General features: G+C 32.1%; 1 protein-coding gene across 1 annotated transcript; it reads right to left on the bottom strand.

Annotated features, from left to right (window-relative positions):
• Positions 1-11,757: 11,757 nt before the first annotated feature.
• LOC132040146 (serine carboxypeptidase 24) lies at positions 11,758-22,360 on the bottom strand. The gene is made up of 9 exons (XM_059430758.1): positions 21,957-22,360; positions 16,747-16,854; positions 16,560-16,655; positions 15,924-16,016; positions 15,755-15,840; positions 14,751-15,154; positions 13,681-13,776; positions 13,500-13,605; positions 11,758-12,155 (listed from the first exon to the last, which is right to left on the bottom strand). Exons 1-9 carry the CDS (start codon positions 22,219-22,221, stop codon positions 12,015-12,017), a joined length of 1,395 nt encoding a protein of 464 aa, XP_059286741.1. The 5' UTR covers positions 22,222-22,360; the 3' UTR covers positions 11,758-12,014.
• Between the last annotated feature and the right edge of the window lie 5,474 nt (positions 22,361-27,834).

Here is a 27,834-nt window from a genome sequence, read left to right as displayed (position 1 = left end):
TCTGTTACTATTTGTTGTCTCGTGTACTTCGATTATCGTAATAGTTGTTGCATTTACTGGTACTTTTCTTTGTAATGCTTATCTTTAGTATTTTGTTATGGCTTCTTTACTTCCGTAAATTCTTGTCTGACTTTCTTTGTCATTCTTTCTCTTGAACCGATGGTCTTTCGGAAACATCCTCTACCTGTCAAGGTAGAGGTCAGGTCTGCGTACACTCAACCCTCCCGCACCCCACTAGTGGGATTACACTAGGTATGTTATTGTTTTCCATTACTACTTGATGTCTCTTCTGCTTTAGCTTTTTTGCTATCTTAGTGTTGTTTCTGCTTTACTTGAGCCGAGGGTTTATCGAAAACAACATCTATACCTACCAAGGTGAGGGTAAGGTCTGTGTACACTCTACCCTCCTCATATCCTACATGTTGTTGTTGTTGAAAGTTCTGACAAGTCCCAAAAGTTGTAACATAAAAAACTGCACCAGCCACCAAAAGTAGATCTAAAATAGAAAAAACTACACTTATAAGTACTGCACCTAAGCCTGTAGCCGGATCGGTGGATCGATTTACTGGTTAACGGTCTACCGGTGTTTTAATACCGATCCGATTTTTAATATTTGGGGATCAGTTAACCGGAACTGGCCGGTTAAAACCAGTTAACCGGTCATTTTTTTCTTTAAATATAGCCGTTGTCTGCGTGGACTGGACCGTTGGGCAACGACCCTTGCAAAAATGGGTTGTTGCCAACGGCTCCAAATGCCCCTTTTGGCTCCGTAACTCCTCCATTTTTTTTTTTTACACTTTAACCCATCCCCCACCCCTATATAAACCCCTCTCCATTTTCAATTTTAATCCACACCAATTCACTCTTCTCTTTCTCTCAATTATAGCTACTTTGCAATAATTAGCCACTTTAAATTTCTCTCAATTAAATATTATAAAGTTTTATTCTAGTTTCAATTATTAATTTTGCAATTATAAAAAAAATTGTTGGTGGAGCTGGTGATTTTGCAACAATCCGAAGTAGCTCCAAAGCTTTAGTGGATTTGCAATTCTAGCCGCCTTCACTTTGGTGGAAATTAGTCTGGCAATTTGGTACCTTCGTTCCAACCCTATCTTTATTTTTCGCTATTTAATTTACACAATTTAATTTGTTGCAATTTAATTTGTTGCAATTTATTTTCTTGTGATTTATTTGAGTGTGATTTAAATTAATTCTATTTAATAATGTGGAAGAGATTGAGACGTGGTGCCGGTAGTACTGGTATTTTTAGGGGTGGGTTTAATGAGGAAATATTTGTGAACGAAACATCTAATTTAGGTGTTAATATTGGTGGAAATAATCCACTTTTAGAGCATGAGGTAATGCAACAACACTATACCGGCACTTTTAATGAAATTGATGATGATGAAACACAAGCCTCCAGAAATCCCATAGGAAATATAGGTCCAACACAATCACATACACAAGACAAACCGCCAAGAACTCGTAGGCCAACCGCTAAAATTTGAAAATTTATAATTTATGACTAAAGATAAGGAAAGACAAACAGCTACATGTGGTATATGTAAACAAGAATTTGTTTTTAGGCAAGAAACTAGTAAGGATATTAGTGGAACGGGTTCACTAACGGGTCATATGAGATCTAAACATAAGGATGTTTGGGGAGAGAAAACGGGTTCAAATGTGGGGGGTAATCAAATGACAATAGACCCACGAACCAATAAATTTTTTAGCTATGATAAGAAAAAAGAGCGTGTAGAAATAGCTAAAATGGTTGCTTTTGATGCTCTACCATTCCTTTCCTTCGGGTTTGGGGTTTGTTACTTATATTCAACGTTCTTATAATCCGTTATTTGAGGGTATTCCTAGAAGTACTTGTAGAGCGGATATTGTAGATTTATATAAAAAATATAGATTTTACTTGCGCCATGTATTTAATTCTTTAAATTGTAGTGTTTCTCTTACCGCTGATTTAGGTCTTAGTCTTAACAAGTTAGATTTTTTTGCTATTACATATCATTTTTTGCTATTACATATCATTGGGTTGATGATAATTGGGTGATGCAAAAAAGAATTATACCTTTTTTATATGATGAAGGGAAAGGTCGTCATGACGAAATTTTTTTAGCGGATTCAATGTCAACTATTATGAAATTTTTTAACATTTATTGAAAAACATTTTGTATTGCTTTAGATAATGCTTCTAATAATACAAAGGCGGTTGGTCTTTTAAAAAGGGAATTAAACCTTCCGCTAAAAAATATTTTTCATGTGAGATGTAGTTATCACATTTTAAACTTGATTGTTAGAGATGGTCTTGACTATTTTGAAGATTCTATTTAAAAAGTTAGAAATGCGGTTGCTTTTCTTTTTTGTAATGCTCATAAGCAAGAAATGAGAGATTTTAAGAATTCTTGTGTGCAAAATGGCCTCAGACCTAGAAAAATTCAAGTAGAAGTTGACACTAGGTGGAACTACACTTACATTATGTTACAACAAGCATATGATTATATGATTCCCATATAATAAGTTCACAACCATTTTAATACTGATAGTGATGATTGGATAAATATTACCGATTGGGAAGATGTTAAGGAATGTATTGAACTTTTACAAAATTTTTATAATGTAACTCTTGCTTTTTCTAGACAATTCTATCCCACAGTAACCAAAATTTTCGCCTACTTAGAGGAAATAGCTAGAGTTTTATATGAGTATAAAGATAAATCCGATTATCAAGCGGCTATTTTTAATATGACAACAAAATTTAAGAAATATTTTTTTCCTATCCCAACTTTATTTATATTGGGTTCTCTTTTAAATTCTTGTTTTAAAATGTCTTATACTAGAGCATTGGTTGGTCAAATTTATAAATATTTAGAAATTGACGAGGAAGTTAAACAATCTTTAAATGACGTCGAGCTCGCGATTGATTCCGAGTTTAGAATTTTTTTTTAGTCATTATTCTACTTTGGAAGAAAATGCTACACCCATTGCTCCATGCCCTACTACTTCTCAAAGTAGCAAAAAGGGCTTAAAGGGTTTGTCAAATTTAAAAGTTTTACATTCACAACCAGCTCCTTCTAATAATGCAAACTTTGATGAATATCACCCTTATTTGATGCAGCCAAATGTGGTTATCAACCGACTAGGTGATTTGGACATCTTAACATGGTGGAAGAAATACAAGACGAGTCATCCGATACTTTCAAGAATGGCTCGAGATATCTTTATGGTTCAAATATCAACCGTGGCTTCGGAAAGTATATTTAGCCAAGGAAGACAACAAATTGGAGACCATAGACACTCATTATCCGGATTTAGCTTGCAAGTACTAGTTTGCATTTGCGATTGGATTAGATCGGAGCGACGCAACTAAAACTCAGAAGTGGTGGAAGGCGAAGAGGAAGAGATTGAAGGTTTGATAGCAAGTGGAATAGACCAAATGGAATAGTTTGAAGATATCTCAATTACCGAATATGATATGACGGATATTAGCCAAATGATTGACACTTTTTGATTTTATTATTCTACTACTCTTTTGCAACCCATGTATTATTTGCAAGTTTAAAAAAAAAAACTACAACTTGCAAATAAATGTTATCCATGAATGAATAAAATATATGGTTCATTGAGCTTTCTTCTATTTACTTGTGTTCATATTTTTACTTATACTTAGTTAGGAATATACCTAAAATATACTAAGAATATACTTATAATATACATCTACTTAAATTAAAAAACACAAAGTTATATACTTGGAAAATAACTAAAATATACTAAAAATATACTTATAATATAAATATACTTAAGTTATAAAATAGGAATTTATAAACTTAGAAAAAACTTAAGTTATATAAGTATATATAGTATACATATAACTTAAACATATATATATATTTAAGTTACATGTATTATAACTTAAGTTATTTATAAGTTAAGTTTTTCTAAGTTTATAAATTTCTATTTTATAACTTAAGTATATTTATATTATAAGTATATTCTTAGTATATTTTAGGTATATCTAGTATAAATATACTTAAGTTACAAATAGAAATTTATAACTTAAGCATATAACTTAATATATATACACATATATGTTGTTAGTTAGTAAATTTATGAACTTTAGTTATAAACTTATATAATATATATAAATATACTTACAATATACTAAGAAATACTATAATATATATATACTATACAAAAAAAAAAAAAGAGGTTTTTTTTAAGTATAGAACCGGCCGGTTCCGGTTTCCAATTTTGGAACCGGTCGGTTGCAGGTCCGGTTTTTTGACCGGAAATCGGCCGGTTTCCTAACCGGTTGGCGGTCCGGTCCGGTTCAGACCGATTAACGGGCTTAGCTGCACCCAAACACAAAATAATAAATATATAAAAAGTAATAAACTATAAATTTGCACCACCAAATGTGAGTTTCCATTAAATTTTTGCTTTTTCACGATTCTCAGTAAATTTAACATGCGGAGTTTATTAAATGTTGAAGAGGATCAAAGGTACTCATTTTTGATAAATTTAACCGATCAAAACTGCTTATAAAATACTTAAAGGACTACTTTAAACTTAACCACATAAAGGAGTATTTTTGCCATTTGTTTTTAGGCTGTGATGTCTGTCTCTGATAGTGATAGGGTTTTTCAATACACTATAAAACTACTAATGGTGTCTTCACGTGTTTTACTATTATACCTTCCTTTTTTTTTTTTGAAGTGCTCCTTCTTGACTTTTGGTTCAAGACTCATCACCAGATTCAAAATTGAAAACCATGAGTGAGAAGCTTTTCTTTAACTCTGTCAGCCATTAATATTTGCTGTGTGCCATGTGGTCCCCACTCATATGAAAAGATAAGGTTAATTTAGGCATGTTTGGTTCACATTTTATTGATGATGTGAGAATTATATCATAGAGATTATTATATGTAAATTAGTTATTTTAAAGGTGTATTTTTTTCTTTAAATAATTTAATATAGTACATAAATTCACACATAGTTTAATATCGATGTTATTTAATAATGCTTAGTCAAAAATCGTATCATCTTATACGAGATTATGATGGTAATTATCTTGTACCGTCATTTGAACGACCCCATTACTGCTCACTCTATCTCAATTTATAGTCATACTTTCCTTTTTAGTTTGTTCCAAAAGAAAGTTATAACTATATAAATGTTTATGTCTTGTTTCAGGCAACAACAACAAACCCAGTGGAATCCCACAAGGAGAGTTTGACAGGCTAGAGTGTAAGCAGATTTTTACCTGTCTCGTAGAGATAGAGAGGTTGTTTCCGATAGACTCTCAATGTCTTCGACTACAAGTTTTAAAAATATATTTTTTTCTTTCTTAAATTTCATGATCAGTTAAACAACGCCATATAAATTGTAGAGAGAAAATAATATTTTGGATAGATTGATGGTAATTTGATCATTTCATCTTGTTTTAGTATATGGAGTTGACTCCCTTTGATGTCTACCCTTTAACTACTAGGTCCTCTTGTTTTTATCAAACAATGTTCCTCACCAACCATTGAGTCTGCTATAGGCAACCATGGCTATATAGTACTATGTTCTTACCTCTATGTGGTCCCTACACCCATTTACAGGGGTAAACTAGTCATTTAACATGAATACAAATAGGATAGGATGATATAAACAAAGTTTTATTTTTTGGGCACGCCAAACCCATCGATTTTAGTAGAAGCTCGTAGATACGGATGCTACTTCTTTCACTTGATACAGACCTAAAGCGAATTCTTATTCCATTTAAACACTTCGAGAGGGCTCATTCCTATTCCATGTATAGACACTTTTTGGAGATTATCGAGCAAAACCAATACCAAAGGTGCCACCTCATCGCACATCCAATGCCCCAAAAGCCCCAATTTTTAATCGTCAAAACTCCACGAATTTATAAATTAGTGAATTTACAATTAAAATGAGTTGGCACAATTTAATTGAGTTGGCACAATTTAAATGAGTATATTACAATTTAATTGGCCACTTAATCCACGTAGAGATACTATTAAGCTCCGATAACGGTGCAAAAATATAAATCTGAATAAATTAAAAAACGGGAAAGTAGGTATACTTTGAAAAAATGAAAAAGTTATAATATATAACTTATATATATATATATATATATATATATATTTATATATATATATAGATATATATATTCCATACCTATATATTTCTGGATTTGTGTGAAACCATATACACATTTCCCCCTGCCTTAGCACCCCACAACAGATCACTTCCATCCTTATAGGTTGCATAAGTTCCATGCCATTAGGATATGAATTTTTTTTTAAGAGCAATTTTTTACCTAATTCGAATTAATTAGATCAAAATGTCACGACTTTTGTAATCCTTGATAAAATCTCAAAATTTTTAAATTCCAAATTATAATGTTATTTTTATCTCACATTGAGGGTGAAATAACAATTTCGAAATAACTAACACATAACTTGTTCCCCAACCAAACGAGCCCTGCCATAAGGATATGATTTTTTTTGAGTAATTAATTAGAATAGTATGGTCTAAACGAGAAAGAAACTGTGGGGACACGAAAAGAAAGAGGAGAGTTTACTACAGAATGGTTGTAAAAGTTATTTTTTTACAGAAGAAACTACTCGTGTAAGTTATAGTGGAGAACACGGTGCTTTTTAGACTTATATGCATGTTCTCCCATTTAAGGCAGAAAAGCTTATGGTTTCTTGAAAGTGTTACATTCTCAAACAATGTTGTCGGTCACATTGGCCCCTTTACTTACTTTTAAGTCTTTAGTGAGTTTACTCCATGTGAATTTGAATTAAATAAATTAATAGCGGTGACAGAATTTTCATAAAGATTTAATTTATCATCTATTATTATATACATGTAAAAATGGCCTTGTGTAAATTTTCCGGTAAAGAAGGTTCGGATAAGGTCCCTTCCGCCCTCTAACTAGTATACAAAAATTCGCATCGATTAGACTAGTAGATTTAGAATATCGAATATTAAATCGAAAAAATAAAAAATATTAGGAGACAAAAAGAAAGAGGGGACTTTACTACAGTATGGTTGTAAAAATTGTTTTTATTTCACAGAAGAAAGTGTAAGTTATAGTGGGTGAAGACGGTACTTCTTTAATTTATATGTATGTTTGTCAATATATTTAAGGCAGAAGAGCTGATGGTTTTCTTGAAAGTTTATTTGGTTGCCTTCTTTAACAATGTTGTCGGTTACATTGGCCCCTTTGCTTCTGAACATCCTTTTTTATTTTGTTGCATTATTTTCTGTATCAACAGGTACTACAAAACTTGTGAGTTCTTGCTTGATTGAAGTGCCCATAAATTGGCTTTATGTGCATGCGTGTGAAGGAAAGAAAGAAAGAAAGAAAGAAAGAAAGAAAGAAAGAATGAATGAATGAATGAATGAAATAGGTGAGGTCTAAATCCAGTATCCCTTTTTGATTGATGCATTAAAGAATTGGTTAAGAGAGAGGTGGAATGCGACATGTGAGGAAGCTCACATAATTTAGATGGTTTATTATTTTTCTTAATAATTATTTGGTATTTATAATTTAGTTGATCAATTTAGATTTGTGTAAATTTAATGAGAGTTTTGGACGCTTTTATTTATTTTGTAACTATTGTTTTCAAAATATTTAATTGATACAAACTTATTCCTCCTCCTCTTTATAATAGTGTGTTACGAGTCCGTTATAGATCAATTGAAGGTATAGTATTCCTCCTTGTTTATTCTCTCATGGTACACTCCTATTCCCATCTAAGTCCCTTTTCTTCTCAATCTAATGGGACAGAGTGTAGGACTGATGTGATGTGAATCAAAGCATGTCAAAATCATAAAAGAAATAATTCGAGCAACTCTTATATATAAGATTGCATGGAGTAAATTAAAACCCCATCTAAAAATCACCATTATTGCAATCTTGAAGAAGTGAATTTTGGATTTGAATATGAAAAGTGAGCTTAAATCAATGTTTTTGGAAAAGCTTGCAAACATTGATAGGGATGAAGATTGATAGTTCAAACTTTAGAAAAACTACTCTGAATTTCAAACATACATGTCTGAAACTTCAGATATACATGTTTAAAGTTTGGCCTTGACAAGCCAAATTTCAAACGCGTATGTCTGAAGTTTGCTTGTGCATATGTCAAACTTAAGACAAAATTTGTAACTTCAAATGCGAGTTGTTGCAACTTCAATTTAAAATGGCTAAACTTACAAAAGTTTATGAACCTAGGCCATGGCTTAAATGGAATTGCAAAATCGATGTGCATATGGTCAAACTTAAGACAAAATTTGTAACTTCAAATGTGAATGTTTGCAACTTCAGTATAAAACGACTACACTTACAAAGTTTATGAACTTAGGCAGGGACATATATGGATGGACAACTTAGACAAATGACTACATTTTGAGGGTTTTTTTAGGCATAGCTATACTTTAGCTAATTACATTTCATAACTACAGTAGATTGTATTCACGCGCTACAGTAGATTGTATTCAAAATTCGAATTGTATTCAAAATTTGGCTGAGTCAGATTTCGCTGTATTCAAGTTCAGATTTCACTGTATTTAAGTCAGATGTATTCAACTAAGTTGTATTCAAGTCAAATGTATTCAACTCAACTGTATTCATTTGTAGCTACTTTTACACTGTATGCACTTTATTATATTTAAAATCGGTTGTATACAAAAAAATATCCTTCAAAATAAACCCCCAAACACTGAATTTTGCACTAAAAAAAATTAACTAATATACTCAAATACTGAATACAAGAAATAAAATTCAATATATTCATTTGTATACATTTCAAATTCATTATATTCATTTGTATACAAAAAGATCTTCTTTGAAATACAAGCGAAAAACACTGTATACACTGTATGTATACAATAAATACAATGTATTTTTCGGTTAGATATGAAAAATACAGTGTATTTTTCGGCCAGATCTGAAAAATACACTTCCAGTCGGATCTGTGTATTTTCCGGTCAGATCTAGAAAAGTACGATGGCCGATAAAGCAAATAACAAAAGGATGAACACCATAGTGTCAATTAGGGGTGCTTATCGGGCGGTTCGGTTGGATAATTGTGCTTAACGGTTCGGCTTATCGGATATCGGTTTTTAAATATCTCAATCCTCTAACCAACCAATAAGATATCGGTTGGTTCGGTGTGGATTTAGCGGTTAACGGTCAGTTAGCGGTCGGTTTATCGGTTAATCAATAAAGTATAACATGAGATTTTTTTTCCTTCTATTGCTCGGACTATTGCATCAATACAAAATTAACAAAACACAAAAGGCTCAATATTGATAGTATATCGGTTGCAAACTGATCACATTTGACCCTATTTTCTTCACATCGCAAGATTTAAATGGATGTATTACTCATGGTGGGTATTCTTGGGACACATGATTTTAAATTATTGGAAATACAAATTAAATTTTCACTAAAGTATCGTTATTAAATAAATTGTGCAGATTAAGTATGAGATTTTCATACTAAAGTGTGTCAATGTCCATAAGAAAACCTATTTCTTTCAAACAACCACTAGTAATTCTATCTCGTTTTCATCTTCACCATAGAAAAGGGAAGAAACATCCAAGAAAAGTATAAATGTTTTGAATGATTCTAGTTGGTAAATACGAGATAATAAGAAACAAACACCTAAAAAGGTAAGCAATAAGAAAAATGAGAAACTGCTACCATGTTGCGGGAAGAAAAATGAGTTTTAGGCTTATTTAGTACTTTATATAAATGGGGATATATTTATAATTTAATTATTCTTAACGGGTTAACGGCTAAACCGATAAGGAAAATGAGGAAACCGTCCCCCGCACCGTTAAGCCATTAACTATAAAATTCCAAATCATTCCCCATCCGTTAATCCAATTACCCGATACCAATAAACCAATAAACCTATTTTGTGGTTGGGTTATCGGTTGCGGTTCGATTTTGAACAGCCCAAGTGTCAATAGAAAACGGAGAAGACGCCGGAGAAGATGACAAATACTCAGATCTGAAAAGAAGACGCCGGAGAAAAAAGGGAAAAGGGGAAGGGGCTGGCAGTGGCGGTGGTGTGGAGTTCGTGGGCACCGCTGCTCCGGTTCACTGGAGCAGTGGGGGAAGAGGGGAGAGAGAGAGATATGGGTGGGCAGTGGCGTAGTGGTTGGGTTGGCATCGATGATGGTACTAATAATAAAATATTCTACTTTAAATATATATGTAGCTATTAATTGTATTTAACATATTACTCTTAGCTATAGGATGTAATTAATCTAAATTATAGCTACTAAATCTAATATGTACTAGAGTTAATTATGCCACGTAGATTTCCAATATGGAATTCCAAACGGGGCAATTCGCAGAATTGCCCTTCTTTTGGGGTGGTCTTTAAATTTTGCCCCTCAAATTTGAAATCTTTAAATTTTACCCTTCGGCTAAAACCTATGGGTTCCAGGTTCGAACCCCCACATAGTCAAAATTTTTAAAAAAATTGGCAAGGCAGAGTTTAAATCGCTATGCCCCCACCGGCATACACTTGTGAAGGAATTACTAAAGTTAAGCCGGACCCGGCATACTTATGCCTTATGGGCAGACTTGGCATAAGTATGCCGGTTAAGCATAACTTTGGTAATTCCTTCTGAAAGTTTATGCCGGTCCGCATAAAAGTTTTGCCCTTTCACCGCATAAACTTGTTAAGGAATTACCAAAGTTATCCGGACCGCATACTTATGCCAAGTCTGCCCAAAGGCATGAGTATGCGGGGTCCGCATAAATTTGGTAATTCCTTAACAAAGTGTATGCCGGCCCTACATACACGCCAAACCTTGCTTGCAATTTTTTGTTTTAATTTATGCTCGAGCGGGGTTCGAACTCGAACTCATGATTTCTGCGTGAACGCTCGGGGTTTCAATGCGTAGGGCAAAAATTAAAGAATAAAGAATAAGAAAGATAATTTAAAGGCGGATATGAGGAAAGCAAAATTTAAAGACCACCCCAAAAGAAGGGCAATCCGCGCAAAAAAATGTTCCAAACGTGCACTTGCGCCTTCCAATTCACGGCCCACAGGGCCCAAAAAGAAAGAAAGTTTCTATCTTATCCATTGCATGCAAGTAAGAACCTCAAATTTCTCGTTTAGAAACTATCACGTATCTGTGTGCCCTCAAGCATATAAGTATATGTGTGTGAGAAGATATAGCTTAGAGATATTAAATTTGTTTAGTTTAAGTTCCCAGCAGCAGAGTTACTTAACAATATTCAAATCTTGGCCAAAAACTTTTTCTTGTCGATAAATTGAAGCGACAAAAGGCTGAAAATCATGACCACAAGATTACTCTGCCACTTACAGTACCTATCACGTATTTAATTAGTCGTCTGTAAAGGATTTAGTTGTATTTCAAGGTAGTCACGACGACCATTTCTTTGTGACTTTGATAATTCCCTTTAAGCTTTTTGTTGGACTACGCAATCTCAAAGACACTTTTAATATTTTGTGATATTGTTCGCTTTGTCCAAAGTTCACACGATTTTTGCAAAATGCCTCGTATCATTAAAAATATCCAGACACCTTATACGATGTTATTTTTTCTTATCAAATTTCACACTTCGTTCACACGCCCAAATCTTCGTCGCAGGATATAGAAAGCTCTTTTTGATTGTACATACATAAGAAAGTAATAAAGTGTGATGGTTTCACACATTTTCTTATCGTTCTTTTGGCAATCTTGATAAGAGAACTGAGAATTGTAGATATATGGAAAAATTATTATACAGACCTGATTCTCTTAGAGAATCATTTCTGGGAAAATGAGAAATGAACATGAGTTTTCGATACACAAATTTCAAATGAATCAATTCTAACTCTAATTAATTTGCAAAACTCCCATGATTTTCATGGGAGCTATAAATTAAAATTGCCAATTAAAATTGCCTTTTTTCGCCTCTCAACTTCTTCAAGATTGCAATCTTGATTGGATTTTCTCAATTTATTTTGGTAATTCCTTGCCAGCCAAAAATGACTGAAAAAGAATAAATGCTCTTCTAGGCTGAAACAATGGAACTTCATGGCCAGCTCCCCTTACTGTTGCAAATGTAAGTCCATCATACACCTCTGTCCATCCTCCCACCTACAATAATGTGATATTCATGTTCAGTAATAAAGTCAGCGCTAATCGGAGGTGAATTCAAGATTTAGATTTTGTTTTGTATGATAAAAGTAATCTTGGGGCCTATGTTGCTCGTACGATCTTGAAAAATGTCAACAGGTGTGTGTTAGATCATCCAAAAGTAGTGCATTCTTGGAGGATTTGACATGGGGGCGGCAAGGAGAATCCAAGCCGCAGAGTTTCGCGCAAATCAAAGGTGAATTCCAATTTAGAGTTTGTTTTGTTACGACATAAGTCATCTTCCATAAAAAAATGTTTTCTATTGAGAATATTATTTTCACGGTGCTTAATTAGTTAGTGGAATAGTAAAGTTGTTGACGTGTGACCTATAGGTCACGGGTTCGAGCCGTGGAAGCAGGCACCAATGCTTGCATTAGGCTAGGTTGTCTACATTACACCCCTTGGGTGCGGCGCTTCCGCTGATCCTTCTAACGCGGGATGCTTTGTGCACCGGGCTACCCTTTTTTTTAATTAGTGAGCGAAAAATATTTTTCGAAATAATAGATGGAACACTAAAGATAATAGTATCAACAAATCAGAGAGTGCTTTTTTTAATATGATGTTTACAGTCTAGAGATTCGTAAGGAAAATGACTGCCTATAAGTGCGGGAAGTCCTGTTCCTCCATTTGATGGAAAAAAACATTTAATGTCAACCAAACACCAGAAAACTGACTTCTTCATAAAACATATTTTCATGAAACTCCTATCATACGAAACATGTCCCGATTTTCATGAAAAGGCGACTCCTATCATACCAAACATGTCCCGATTTTCATGAAAAGGCGACTCCTATCATACCAAACATGTCCCTATTTTCATGAAAAGGCGACTCCTATCATACCAAACATGTCTCTATTTTCATGAAAAGGTGACTCCTATCATACCAAACATGTCCCTAGAGACAGCGGGTTCAAGTTAATGTCTAAGTCTTAATTGAAACAAATAATATAACATTTAAAGTCTAGATAGTTATAAGGAAAATGACTTTCGCCATAAGTAGGAGAATTCGATGGAAAAAATAATTTTTGTCAACCGAATACAAGATAAAAGACCTTTTCATAAAACACATTTTCATAAAAAAGCCTCTTTCATCATACCGAGCATACTATATTCAATGGGTTCAAGATAAGTATTTATTACTATATGTTTACATTATATATCTTTTATGCATATGTATTAATTGTTTGAATTATAAGCGACGAGTTCAGTTGAACCAACAGTATCCACCATAGATTCGCCTCTGGTCCTAATTCTTGAAGTTCACTAGAATACTAAAAAAAAATATATGTATATTTGTGTGTTACCTGAGTTCCAGAATACCAAGGATACCATGGAGTTTTAATCTTGAGATTAAGATGGCTTAGAGAGAACCTTGTGGCAGTAACTGGAACCACAGAATCTGTATCCCCACTGCATTTAAATTGAAACATAATTAAACCTCATTAATTTCCAGTCACGTTTATAAAACTCTTTAATTAGTTTTACCTGAATACCCATATTCTAAGACCAGCAGCCATTAGTTTCTTGTAAATTGGTAGCACTGAAACATCAGAGTCCTTCCAATTCTTGAACAATATATCACTGTTCTCCCAAAAAGAAAAAAGAAAAAATAAACGTTGTCAAAGATCCAATTGAGTACCATTTGTGAGTATGGTCCAAGACTAATGTAAGGACACAACAATACATTTTTTGAACCAATGTGGAACATTCTAACACCTTCCTTGCCACACGTACAGAGCTGGAGATCTAAAGCGCGAACAATATATATGACATGGGGGCCAAATATAAATCAAGAATATGGATAACTATGAGTCTATGACTATAACAACATATAAAGAAAATGGACATAGAGAGCCTCAAAAGCTAGCTGATCATGTGATGAGGAATATTGTCGAGAATCGTATAAGGAAAAACAACACACGTCTTCAACAAATGCCGGACATTCTAACACCTCCTCCCAAGCGTCAAAAATTGGACATTTGGAGTGTACTCGAAATATAATACAGGGGGCCTAATATTGGGTAAATCAAGAATTGAGATGAGTCTGACTTTTGATACCATGTTAAGGAAATGACGTTGTGTCTAATTCCAACACCAAAAGTTAGTTGATAAGGTGAAAATTGCCTAATACTATTTAAGAAATGACAACTCGTTTCTATCATTGGAAAACCGAGAATTGAAAAGAATATGACTTTGATACCAAGTTAAGAAAATGACATTGTGTAATTTAACATCAAAAGTTAGTTAATAAGGTGATAATTTCCTAATACCATACAAGAAGATCAAGAACTCATTTCCTCAACCAACATGGGATATTCAAATAACCTAGCCAAGCAAGAGCGGATCTACACTTAAGTTACAGGTTCAGCAGAACTCAGTAGCTTCAGTCTGAACCCAATATTTGCTTTAAGAAATTTACTTAATACAGAAAAATAATTTGTGCAGAACCTAACAAGCAAAAAAGGGTCGTGATTCAAAATCCATAAAAACTTAAAATCCTGAATCCACCTCTATCACTTAGGTAAAGCATATAGAAGTACAAGAGAAGTGAGTACCTGCAAGCTGTCCATTTGTATGAAATCCCTGTGGTATTAGCATGCATAGCTCTCTGCACATCATGTCTATTATAGTATTTCTCTGCATAATTCTCAGTACATGGATCATAGCCAGAGAGTGGCCTATGAATAACTGTGTTCTTGAATCTAACATACTTCAAATTTGTTTCATTATTCTCAACCTTGCAAGATGGTGTGTAAATGCTGTACTGATCAATGTGACCAAATTCATGGTTCACTGCATAACTCACTGCTTCATCACACTTCTTTGATGATTTTTCAGATGTGAAGTTGCAAGAATTTATGATTGTCTTGTGAGTTTTGTCTGAAATCATACAGTGGCTCCACCAGTATGTCACAGTGCCAATTCCATCATATTTGGTATCAGTAACTGCATTTCCTACCTGTGTATTATTCAATTTTCATGAGTATGTAGTAAAATTTGTCTTGGAAGGAGGGTGATTGCAGTACTTTCCCTCGATTATCGGTAAATTCTGATTTCAGTCCTTATAATAGTTGGCTAAACGCATCTCAACCTTCAATTAATTCACTACTAAAAAGGAGCAAATTTTTTACGGACTTTCCATCGAAATCCTTTGATGAATGAGCTGATTTCTGATGGGACGTCTATCGAAAATTCGTTTTTTCCAGTAGTGATTAAAATGTGTGATTTTGATCCCTTTGTATAGGAAATATGTAATATTTACACTATCTATAGAACTATATTACAATCGAATATGAAGAAACAATACAAACTTAATACTATAACAGATCCATTAGTTATTAAATGGTTTAGCACTTAATAATTTGTTACTTTGTAAAGATTAACAGATTACAAGCGGAGGGATCAAACTTGTACATACCAAATAATTGAAGGTTAGATGTGCTTAACCAGAAATTACAACGATCAAATTTAGAGCTTATCGATATTCGAGGGACTAAAACTGCAATTTTTTCTTAAATGAAAGAAGATAATTTTTTTTTTTTTTAGATGAATTACTTACCATGAGTCCTTTGAGATTGATGATTGGATGTGTAAATTTCTTGTTATAATTGACAATAGCCTGTGCTAATTGGGGAACATAATGCCCTGAAAACCCAAAAAACATTGTTAGTAAAATTACTTAATTATTATGGGATTAGAAACTAATATGTGTTTTTTTTAAAACTTACCTGCATAACTCTCCCCAGAAATATAGAAATCTCTATATTTATACTGTGGAAATCTTGACATCCATCTTGTGAGGAATATTAGTGCATCCTGAGCTGTGCCAAAAACATGAACAGCTCTAAATATTAAGTTAATACACTCATGATTTATGCATATGGATTACCGTTTAGATTTTGTTCCTATTTCTAAAATTTGTACAAATATAGCTCTTGGGGCTGATAAAATATTAGATTGTCGTCTAAAATCTACAGAATTTTAGGTCGTGATCTAACTTTTTCTCATATGATTTTCAGTTTCTACAAAAGGAATCTTTAGATCGTAGTTTAAAAGATCCGTCAATTGCAAGAGATAGAAAAGAGGGCTATTTACTAAATAGTTGTCCCAAGAAGGGAACAACAAGTGAAAATTTCTAAAGACCTTGCTCCTTTTTCTTATGTACTGACAGTGTGAATTTTTTTTTACGTGATCATTGTAATTAATATGTTGTAGCACATTACTCGCTTTATTTAAAAAAAAATCTAACCTCAATTATTATTGATGGTAGACTTGATAGTGTACAGATTCGCTTAACATTGTCAGTGTATTTAAGTTGAAACTCTATATATATGTAAAATGAATATCAAGAAATGTGTATGTACCTGTTCTTTTATCACCAGAATCCTTAAGATCAGAGCTTGTATTTGTATAAGAGAAACCAACACCAGCTGGTGATTCCAGGAAGAGTATATTTGCCACTGCATTTATTAACAATTTTTCAAAAAAATTCTTTTAATTCCTTTTTAAAGATTGTTGGTTAAAAGAGAATAAAAATAAAAATGGTGTTACCTTTATTCCAAGAATACTTGTTTAAATAGAGAGAAGAACCGGTTTTATTAATTCTAAATGGACCAATTTCTTCTGATGCACCATATGCTACTGATGAACAACCTGGACCTGCATGGTGCAAAAATTTTACTACTTGAAGTGAAGATTTATCAAGAAAAAAAAGTGAAAAATAAAAAGATGAATTAACCTAAATAGCCACCTACCCAACTTTTTAAACTAAAAATAGCCGGCAAATATATAATATATGTATGCATAATTCATGTATAATAAATATCTGTTATTTACAACTTTTTTCATTTTGTCTTTTTGCTGTGTTAGTAACATTTTATCCTGATCTTACGTTGCTACTGTCATTTCTTCATAGTTGTTGGATTCTAGCATTCACAATGTCATGTTGTCTATGTTGACATTAACCTTCAAACTATCTAACTTTAAAATTCTTATTTTACTCTTAGCGACACAAATATCTAAGTCTTGTTAAATTACAACTTTAAAAATGTTTTTCTTTCTTTCTTACATTTCTATCTAATCAAATAACGTCACACATTGAAATAATGGGAGTAACTACATTAGTAGAGGGGTGCCACATACACTAAAAAAAACAGGAATTAGCTATGAAATTCATTGTTAATATGTCACTAAGTAGCTCGTAGCTAACATTATTTTTTGATAATTCGTAATCCCATATTAAATAAAATTAACGACATATTTTTGTTTAGCGACATAAGTTGTATGTCCCTAATATTGTTTTCTTTAGTGATTGTTCCTTCTTTTCAAGTACTCCCTCCGTCTCATATTACTTGTCCACTTTTCCTTTTACATGCTCTTTAAGAACTCATAAATAAAAGTGTATTTTTATTACATTACCCTTATCTCTCTCCAATTAATTGCACTCTAATCAATATTGGTTACTTAAAAAAACAATTAATGTTAAGCGCAAAGTAGGAAAGCTTAAATAATTCTATCTTGATTTTGTAAATGAATAAGTATTTTGGGACGGATATTTTATAGTAATGAGGACAACTAATATGAGACGGAGGGAGTAGTTGCATTTAAGCATCATTGTACTCATTGGATAGGAAGATGTAGAAAACACATGAATACCATTATGTCTCTACAGTCCACACAATCTTATAGGAACCACCATTTAATGAAACAATCTTCCATAACTCATTCACCTACCCATCCTTGCTAGTATAATTTATTATTACTACTTTTTTCTCTTTATTTTTAATTAAGTTTCCAACAGTTAGCTTCAATTATTAACTCACAAGAAAAAGACCCCTTTTTTCTTTTTCTTTTTTGAAACCTTACTCTCTTTTTCTTTATGGTTTAACAATGATAGCTCACATAAAATTCACCAAAAATTAAATTTTCCAGTCATATAGGTCAGAAATGAGAATAGTGTAACTATCAGGACTGTTGCCTATCATCATGACCAATTAGTATTTCTTTCTCATTGGTTCTGAACACGCATGCTTCTCAACACTTATTAATGCTTTAAATTGTCACCATTTTACAAGTTCTTTTTTTCTTATACGACTCTTATGTAAGAGCCTGTTTGGACAGGCCTAAAAAAAGATAAGGCTCGAAAACAACTTATGCCCAAAAAAAAACGTTAGTATTTCTAACTTATTTTTCTTGGCTTATAAGTTGTTTTCAAATTTATGCCTACTTTAGATGGGGCAAGCCAAACTAGCTCAATTATTTTTTGAGAGTTTTTTATTTTAAGCTTAAAATGATTTTGTCGGCCACCCAAACACTAAAAAAAAAAAAAAACTCTTTATAAGAACTTATAAGCCAATCCAAACGGGCTCTAAATCTATTATGCTGTTCTGTTTCATTACAATTCTTTTCTCTTATGAACTTTGTATTATCTTTGTTTTATTATTGTCTTTGGGATATTCAGTTGTTTAACACTCAAAACTTTAAAAGTTATTAGCAGGGAAACTGAATTTGATTTAATATATTTAATATTTTAGAAAAACAAAAAGCATTTTATTAATCTTTTTCAAATTTATTTGTCCTAATTAATGGAATGTTAATTAAGTGAGACATTTAAGAGAGAAATATAAGATAATTTAAACAATTATTCTTATAATTAATCAAGGGTATTGATTGTCTTTCTAAGGGATTTGCTAATACAAATAATATGGACCGACTACCGATGATTGAGGTGGGATAGATACCCTTCCACCCTTAACTATATGTGGGAGGTTTGAGCGTTGAATATGGAAAGAAATTTGGTAGGGAGCGATCCTTCAAATGGATCTTGTGTGATGCCAATTTCTAAAAGCCGGAGCACCATAACAGGTGTCGGCACCCAACTAAAAAATCAAAAAAGAAATTGCACCTTTTATCTATGCCCTTTTCCATATTTTTTTTTTCCTTTTTATGGTTAGAGAAGATTTTTATTCCTTATTTTGTTTGTGTGGGGATCTTTTCTTTGTGCTAAAAAATTATCGGAAAAGTTGGGCTAATGCTAGAAAATGGAAAGAATAGTACAAAAACAGAGAGAAAGGTGTTTTACTTTTTTGTTGAATTTGGAATGTTGTCCTTTGTTTGTTTGTATCATGAGATTGTGGAGATAAAGACGAAAAAAAATAGGCCCAAATGCAGCTTTTTGTGCACATACAAACAAGGAATAAACGTAGAACAACAACAAGAAGAAGGAATAAAAAGAACTGATGATGATGAGGTCAGAAGGAGATCACGAGCACATATGGATGATCATTCATTTTCCTTCCTGAAAATAACTTTGGAACATTATTTTTAATTTTGTTTTACTCGATATCTGATCCTTGTATTGGGGTTCCGACTAATTCAAATTTGTGTCGTGTAACACCTATTAAAGGAGGAAGCGGTCCATGCCAAGAACTTTTTCCCTACTAGGTTTAAACTTGCAACCTCTGATTAAAGGTGAAGGGATCTTATTCATCCACCATAACTTCTGGTGATAACTGTGAAATATTTTTTTTTTTCTATTTTTCACCCCATATTTGGTAACTGAACCCCTCGACTAATCAAGATTTGTGTCATGTAACACCTATTAAAGGAGGAAGCGCTCCATGCCAAGAACTTTTTGCATAAGAGGTCTCGAACTTGCAACCGCTGGAGGGATCTTATTCATCCTGCCACAACTACGGGTGGTAACTATGAAATATTATTTTTTATTCTATTTTTCACCCGGTGTCTGGTAATTGAACTCTTGATTAATATGAATTTTGCATTGTATAAGACCCATTAAAGGAGAAAGCACTAACTATCAAGATTTTTTCATAACAAAGTTAGAACTCGAAATCTATGATTAAACGTATGATTAGATCCTATCCATATCATCACTACCATTAATAGTAACTTTGAAACATTTTTTTTTTCCGCCCGATATCTAGCACTAGCATCTATAGGTGGCTCATCTACATTCCAAGTCTTTACTACTAAGGGAAGGCATTGGGAAGTATAACTTTTGATACCACCAATCAATAAGATGAAATGTTAAAGGTACGTTTATTTTTAATTAGATGTTTCGAATTTGAGTAGTCTTCTTTTTGGTAACGAGCACTTAAACTCCGATACTGAGCCTTTTAAGATGAAATTCGGAGTAGTCTGGTACTAGACATCGGATGACAAAGAAAATATAAATGTTTGATAATTTCTTATACTAATGGAAAGGAATAGAAAGCAGTGGTTGCACCCAACTATCACTTTTAGGTCGACCATTACTTAGAAACAAATACCTTTTTGACTTATAAGTACTTTGGTGACACTAATTTTTTACAAAGTGAACTTAAGGTAATAACACACGCCAATTCTTTTTGACCAATTCCCAGTTATAAATAAAAAATAAAAATAAAAGGCAAAGTTTCTAGAAACTAGATATAAGAAACGCATCACTTCATATTTATTTTTCAAAGATCAAGTTAACATAATTTAACTATTTTACTTGTTACTTTTCGAGAAGTGAAAAATTGAATGGATATTATTTGTTCTTGTGCACCAAGTCTATGATTTGTATTTATATTTGAACCTTACTCATAAGCACATGTATGGAACATGTTTCATGTGTTATCCTTAATTATTTCCTTATCATTTAAGGATTATTGCTTTGATGTAACAACATACTATATTTTAGTTTTGACTAAATATCAATATTTATTTTGCATGGACTATTCTGAAAGTTTACTACTTACTAGTACCAAAAAACACAGAAGGTTATGGTTTTTCTTCATCAATTTTCTTGCCGCTTATTGCTTCCTTATAAGTTATAACCCCGGCTGGACTAATCCCAAAATTAAATTGTGTATATAGATCCAATATTACTTTCTACACACACACACACAAAAAAAAAAAAAAAAAAAAAAAAAACCCACGTCTCTCGTTAGCGAAATTCCTAATTTTACAACTGATAATAACTCATAATAAAAGTTTTATCCAAAAAAATCATTGATATAAAATCTATGCAACCGACAGTTCATAGATGAAACAGTTTCCAATTGTTTTCAAGCTTTACATGCTCAAAATGGAACTTCTTTTTTGAACTGTTTTCTAAATTTAGGCAGAAAGCTTAAAGGATCTTCTAAATTTGATAGGGGTTATTAATTGCACACCTAAATTACCAGTCTTAATTACTCACTGTACTATGACTAGTATTAATTACCTGATCCGTGCAACTAATAATCTGTGTCAAGATAAGAACATTTTAAGATTTTATCAATGCAGATTTTATCAATGCTACTTCATTATGCTTTTGGAAGGATAACACAACCACCTCACAACCGATGAGGGATGGTCAGTTAAACTCTTCCGTCGAAAAATTATACAATATAATAAATACTAGCTAGTATTAGTTTGTTCATCCGAATTTATGTGGCACCTTTTAAATTTTAGAGTCAAATGAGTTTTTCTTTGACTGCAATCTTTTCCCGTCTTTTAAATATTTCTAATTATCACTTTATTGTGACTTATAGTACTTTTTAAGTATAGTTTTTAATATGTAAATTTTATTTCAAATAACTTAAAGATTTCATATTCGAATTCACGATCAAAATTAAAAGTTTGACTCTCTAACTTCGAATGGTGCCACACATAAATTAAGATAAAGGTAGTACCTTTTATACATGTGTGTGTATATATGTATTAAATCTTGAATATCTTTTAACGAAATTTGTAAGAAAAAAATAATGGAAAATTTAGAAGAGTATTAGACTAACCTCCATTGAGCCAAAGAACAAGAGGTTTCTTGTCAGGATGGGTAGTAGCTTCTGTTAACCAATAGAACAAAGCTCTTCCATGTCCTTCATTGACAGTAACATAGCCGGAAAACTGCGAAAATGTCACCGGAGGTTGTCCTGGGAGTGATGTAATACGATCCAATTCTTGTTCTTTTGTTAGAGCATTAATGGTGATGGTTAAAGAGAAAATAACTAGTAGAAAGAGGCTTAAGAAAAATGGATAATTAGCACTTTGGGATGACATTGCACCCTTAATTCTACAAGCTCTTTATCCTTCTCTCTTCAATAATATGTATGTCACCTAATCAAGGTACTCCTATATATACATAAGATTTGATGAAGCTTACTATAAATTTTTTGTTTGTTTATTTGTTTTTGTTTTGGATTTCACGAGGACCAGATAGATATGTGCTAACAATTAGTTTTTATTGTCCACTTTATGATGGTGTCTGAGCCGGTTTGTATGCATCTCAATTAATTTTGCCGGGTATTTGCTACCTACGAGTACTGGTACTAAATAAATCTTTGTGTCCGAGCAAGCTTGGATGCATCTTGGCTAATTCAATGACGTACTTGCTACCTCTCACCGGCGTAAGTACCCGTTAACTCTGCTGATCAAGGCTTTGACAGGTGATCGATAAGAAATCACCTGGTGTTTTTTATTTCCATTGAGAATTGAACTTGAGACCTCGTAGTTTTCTTCCACTTCATTGACTACAGTGGTGCTCAGCTTGCTTAAAATGTAAGAGGTTAACTAATACAACAGTTTGAAGAATTTTAACATGTACCCGACCATAATTGGTTTGGTTTGATTTTAATTAAAAAAAGTCAAACCGAACCAAACCAACCCGACAATACATATATACAATTTGTAATGCGATTATTAATATTTCTTAAATTCGTTTTACAGCTTTTTTCTTTTAACATATTATTTCGAGCTTGGACTTAGAATAAAGTTTTATGGCCCATATAATGTTAGCAACTCAAATAAAGTTCAAACCAAAACTAAATCAATACTAATGCTAACAAAAGAAATTCAATTCTATTAATATTTTGCATTGGTTTAAACAGTGAAAATACTTAGCTTTATTTTATTTTTGTCATGTAATTAATACTTATTAGCCGTGCTTATTTTAGCATGACTTAGGATTTTTAGATTATGATCATTTTCATTATGGTTTATTAACAATATCCATTTTATGCGATTTCATTATCTTTTTTGTTGAGTATTTTATTAGTATTTCATCACCCATCTCACATTTTGTCTTATTTTCTTAAGAAACACCTTAATTATATAGTTGTATCTTACTATGATTAAAGAAATATTTAAAGTAAAAGTTATATGTTTTATATGAAGACTTTTCGGGAAAAACCCCTGAAAACCCGATCGATAAAATCGGAAGAAAAAAAAAATCGCGAATACCGAGGTTGAAAAACCCGACTTATGTTGGTTTGGTTTGGTTTATACATTTTAAAACCCGACACAATAGGTTTGATTTGGTATTTGAAAAATCCCAACCAACCCAGTCCATATACACCCCTAATAACGGATAGTTTGTTCTATTTTCAAGATTATAAATCTCACTTTTTATTGAGATTTACCTACAATTTTTTTTTTTTTGAACGGCCTTATAATTCAAATATGTTTTCAAATTTTGGAAAATGATTATAAAGTAACTACTCATAAAAAGTCAAACTAGCTAGTAAAGAATAAAGCAACCTTACATATAGTGTAAATTCTTGAATATTATATACTATGTATATAAGTTGAAGTTAAATTTTAATAATAATGGGAGTAATAATAACGGGGTGTTTTGGAGGGTTGGGGAGTTGGGGTGAGATGCAATTATAGGGGTGGTGGGGTGTGTGACCTCAGGACTGATGTTAGAACATTAGTTATGGTCTTGTTAGAAAATGGGGACCTCATTAAATGTTAGTTGGGACCTTTCTTTGTCTCTCTTCCTCCATCTTCTTTTGAAAAAATAAGAGATGGGGACTTTTCTTTCAAGCACCTTTTAAATTAGGCATAGTAACACCTACATGGAAGGAAAATTATATTATTCAGACTTTTTAAAAATATCAATAAGTGCGTATATAAATACAATAATTTTTAAAGAGTTCGAACAATATTAAATAAAAACATAGAAAAAGGCTAAGTGAAGGACTGGAAGCATTTAATACGCTTCTAAAGGGATCTTGGTTTAAGTTCTTCTTTGGACACAAAACAGAGTTGGCTCATTCATAAAGGTGGATAAAGAGCTTATATTACGGTTTAATTGAATCGAGTAATTTGACACGAAATGTTCAAATTTTGAATTTATTATTCTTAAAGTGTGATGAATACAATTCGCTACTAAACTTTTTAAATTTAATTAAAATTTTAAATAGTAGGAGTCGCGCTAACATAGGCCCATGTCGACACATATTATTATATAGGCGTGATCACTTGAGCCGACGTTAAGCGGACACTTTTCAAGTGCAATGGAGGTCACCAACCCAGATCATGAACCTTCTTGATCGCTCATCAACTCCATCCAAATAAGTAAGGGTTTTTAGAATTTGAAGGTTGAATTCGTCGAATTTAAATTTTGAATCCGACCATACTCATTACTTACCCCTACATACCCTTCCTAAACCATCCAATCCCAACACCCACATGCATCTCTGGCTTTGTAAGGAATAGTGGTCCAATGAAGTAGGAAATTAAAGAGAAGGGCAAAAGGGCAAAAGGTTAAAAGAGAAGAATTAATAGAAAGGTGTGGGGTTTTTTTATTCTATGGATATATAGTACAATAGCAAAAGGTCATGCAAGGATGCCAGCTGACCAAGACTGCATTTTATACATTTTTTCATAAAATAAGAACAACAATAAAAATCATTACCAATCTTTTGCTCTTCTTGGTTAGAAAACCATGAAAATTTTCATCATTATCTAATTCCTGTGGTGCGTGTAAAATTCTTTTTTTGGTTTATTTATCAGTACTACAACATGTCAAAATCTTGAAAATAATGGGCAAACAACAATGGCATTGCTGAATTATATGATTAGACAAACTGAATAATAAATGATGGCAGTCAAAGTTTCTATTCATGAATATGACTATTCTCTAGTAAAATATAATAATCCTCTTTTTTAAAATGTTATATGGGGAGAGGCTAGAAAGTGAGAGTGGAGTTTATGTGACTATTAGGCCGTGAGGCTGAATGAACACTATCTCTTCATTTTTAATTTAAGATCTAGAGTTTGACTCTTTTGAAGGAAGAAATACCTAATAGGGAGTGCATCTCTCTTAAAATAGATTATATACAACACCAGAGGGTGCAATCAAAATTTTCATTAGGGAATTCAAAGTTAGAGGAAATAAATAAATCTACTATATATAAATAAATAATTATTTTTATAAAGGAGATTCACCCGTTCTAGATGAATCTCATGCGCTCCCTAACTCCGTCCTACACTAGGCGACTCTGGATTAATCAAGCCAAATAAGTACTGAATACCCTAGTTATAAAAAAAAAAAAAAAGTAGAATTTATGGGTGGATCATTTACTCTTCCTAATCATTCCCTTTTGGGTTAATATATCATCATGTGAATGTTATAGATTTTGATGTTATGTTTGTCAAATGAAGTGGGTACAATCATTTACCCATAGCTAAGTAGTTAGGCTGGGTTGATTTTAGTATCTAATTATCCACGTGGTGTGTCATTAATTTCACGATAAGATTATTATTCTTACGACTATCATATTTTTCCTTTTAGTTATATTTATTAGTCAGTTGTCACCAAAAAATGACGTTTCTAGATATTAGGCCATTCTCAGTTTTGTCCTACCTTATGATTTATTCAACAGCCCAATATGGTTGAGGTGAGTGAGTGCTTAAAGAACTTAATTTGAATGTGAACATGTTATTTTACATGGAGGTTTAAAATTTCTTCTTGTAATATTCTTTTTGAACATAAACATCTAGTTGCTTCCACCAAGCCCACTAATCCATATTCGTGTCACACGTGTACATGGAACATGGTGAAGGGGAGTCGGAGAATATAAATGTTCAGATCGGTTGTGTAATTAAGTAAATATATATAAAGAGGTTTATTCATGGCCTCATGGGTAACAACTTGTGCAGAATAAGAAAACTCAAAATTGTTAATATTAATTTTGCAAGCAATAACCTTCTCTAATATCTAATTGCTATAAATGTGTCTTCATTTTTATATTAATAGATAGATCTAAATTTGATAAGGAAAGTACAATTAACAATTATTGTTTTGGCTTATGTGAATATAAAAATAAGAGGGGTATTATCAAACAATTAGTCAATGAGCTAGAGATAATTAAGTTTATTTGGTCAAAGATTGGGCGCATGGGACAATAATAATGATATAAGATGTGATATGAAACAAATTAAATGTAATTATCTTTTGTCAAAAATAAGGGGCATACACAGGACAATAATAACGATATAATTAAGATATGATGTGAAAAAAATTAAATGTAATTATCTTTTGTCAAACATAGTAGGGTGCATACATGGACAATAATAACGATATGAGCTGTGAAATGAAACGAATGTTAATATTATCTTTTGTCTAAGTATAAAATAAGCATGTCGGCATGATATATATATATATATATATACTAGTTATATGAGGCCCGTCTTACCAAACTGGTATATATAAAAAGAATATTATTTTAATTAAAGAAATATTATTTGCTTCATAATTTCTTATCACATAAGTAATATAATCCAGAGGCATCTTAAACATGCATTGTTAATAAGTCTTCATAATTATTAAAGTTTATTCACCTAATTCGATGATTTTTAAACATTAAATTATTTATAGGAAGGACGGTTGGCAAGAGAATTATTAAATACCAAAGGAAAATAAGAGACTCGGCATTCTGCAAAGTAAGATGATTTAAATAATTACAACTCAGCGAAAAACTTAAAATAAAAATATTGGTTCTTTTAATGGATTTGTAACTTCTTTATTTTATAGACCTGGATAGATTTCTTAAATATAATATTAGGAATTAATTTCGCCCATGATAATCTATGTTGTATGAGTGTATGTTAGTTAAATGTGCCGGTTTAAGCTTTGCTCTCCCACGTATGAATGCGTGACTTGAATGATTTTAGTTTTAGACGAAAAAAAGGAATATAACTAAATTTATTAAATAAACCTCAAGAACAATTTAGTTCCTCATATATGGTTTATTCTTAAAAATAAAATTGTAATTTATAGTATCTTTTGTATAATTTTTAAATATTTATATTTTAATTTAAAATATTTAAGTTTCTCTAATTTAATTTAACTTCAAAATTTAATCAAATTGACTCTTGAAAAAAAATGTCGCATAAATTGATACTCCCTCCGTTCACATTTATTTGTCAAGTTTCGCTTCTCGAGAGTCAATTTGACTAATCTTCGGAGCTAAATTAAATAAGATTAATTTGGTATTTATAGACGTTCGGAAACTATAAAAAATATAAGTTGCAATTCTTCTCATATTAATATGATGAAAAAAATCTTAAAATATTAGTCAAAGTTTATTCAGTTTGACTCTCGAGAAGACAATGATATGACAGGTAAAAGTGGACGGAAGGGTATGAAGGAAGAGTAATTAGTAAGATCTAATAAAAGCTTTAGGTGGAAACGAAAATGTGACTCCAAAGTTGCTAAAATTTTATCATATATAATGACAAATAATGCAAAGGGTAATCTAATACTCCATCCGGTACATATCAAAAGGTGTTTTTAGTTCGGACATGCCCCGTAAAATATTACTAACCTTAAATATGTAAGAAGTGTTTTCACTGCATTATCCTTAATTAATAGTACAAATTTAATAT

This window comes from Lycium ferocissimum, chromosome 12 (assembly GCF_029784015.1).
Source record: "Lycium ferocissimum isolate CSIRO_LF1 chromosome 12, AGI_CSIRO_Lferr_CH_V1, whole genome shotgun sequence".
Classification (NCBI taxonomy): domain Eukaryota; kingdom Viridiplantae; phylum Streptophyta; class Magnoliopsida; order Solanales; family Solanaceae; genus Lycium; species Lycium ferocissimum.
The sequence above is the reverse complement of the archived record's forward strand: the minus strand, read 5'-3'. Positions and strand labels throughout refer to the sequence as shown.

Coding starts and splice junctions, on each gene's coding strand:
- LOC132040146 (XM_059430758.1), bottom strand. CDS start 22,221: ATGTCATCCCAAAGTGCTAATTATCCATTTTTCTTAAGCCTCTTTCTA. Junction 16,855..21,956: donor TGTTCTTTGGCTCAATGGAG/GTTAGTCTAATA, acceptor TGCACCATGCAG/GTCCAGGTTGTTCATCAGTA. Junction 16,017..16,559: donor TTCTGGTGATAAAAGAACAG/GTACATACACAT, acceptor TTTTTGGCACAG/CTCAGGATGCACTAATATTC.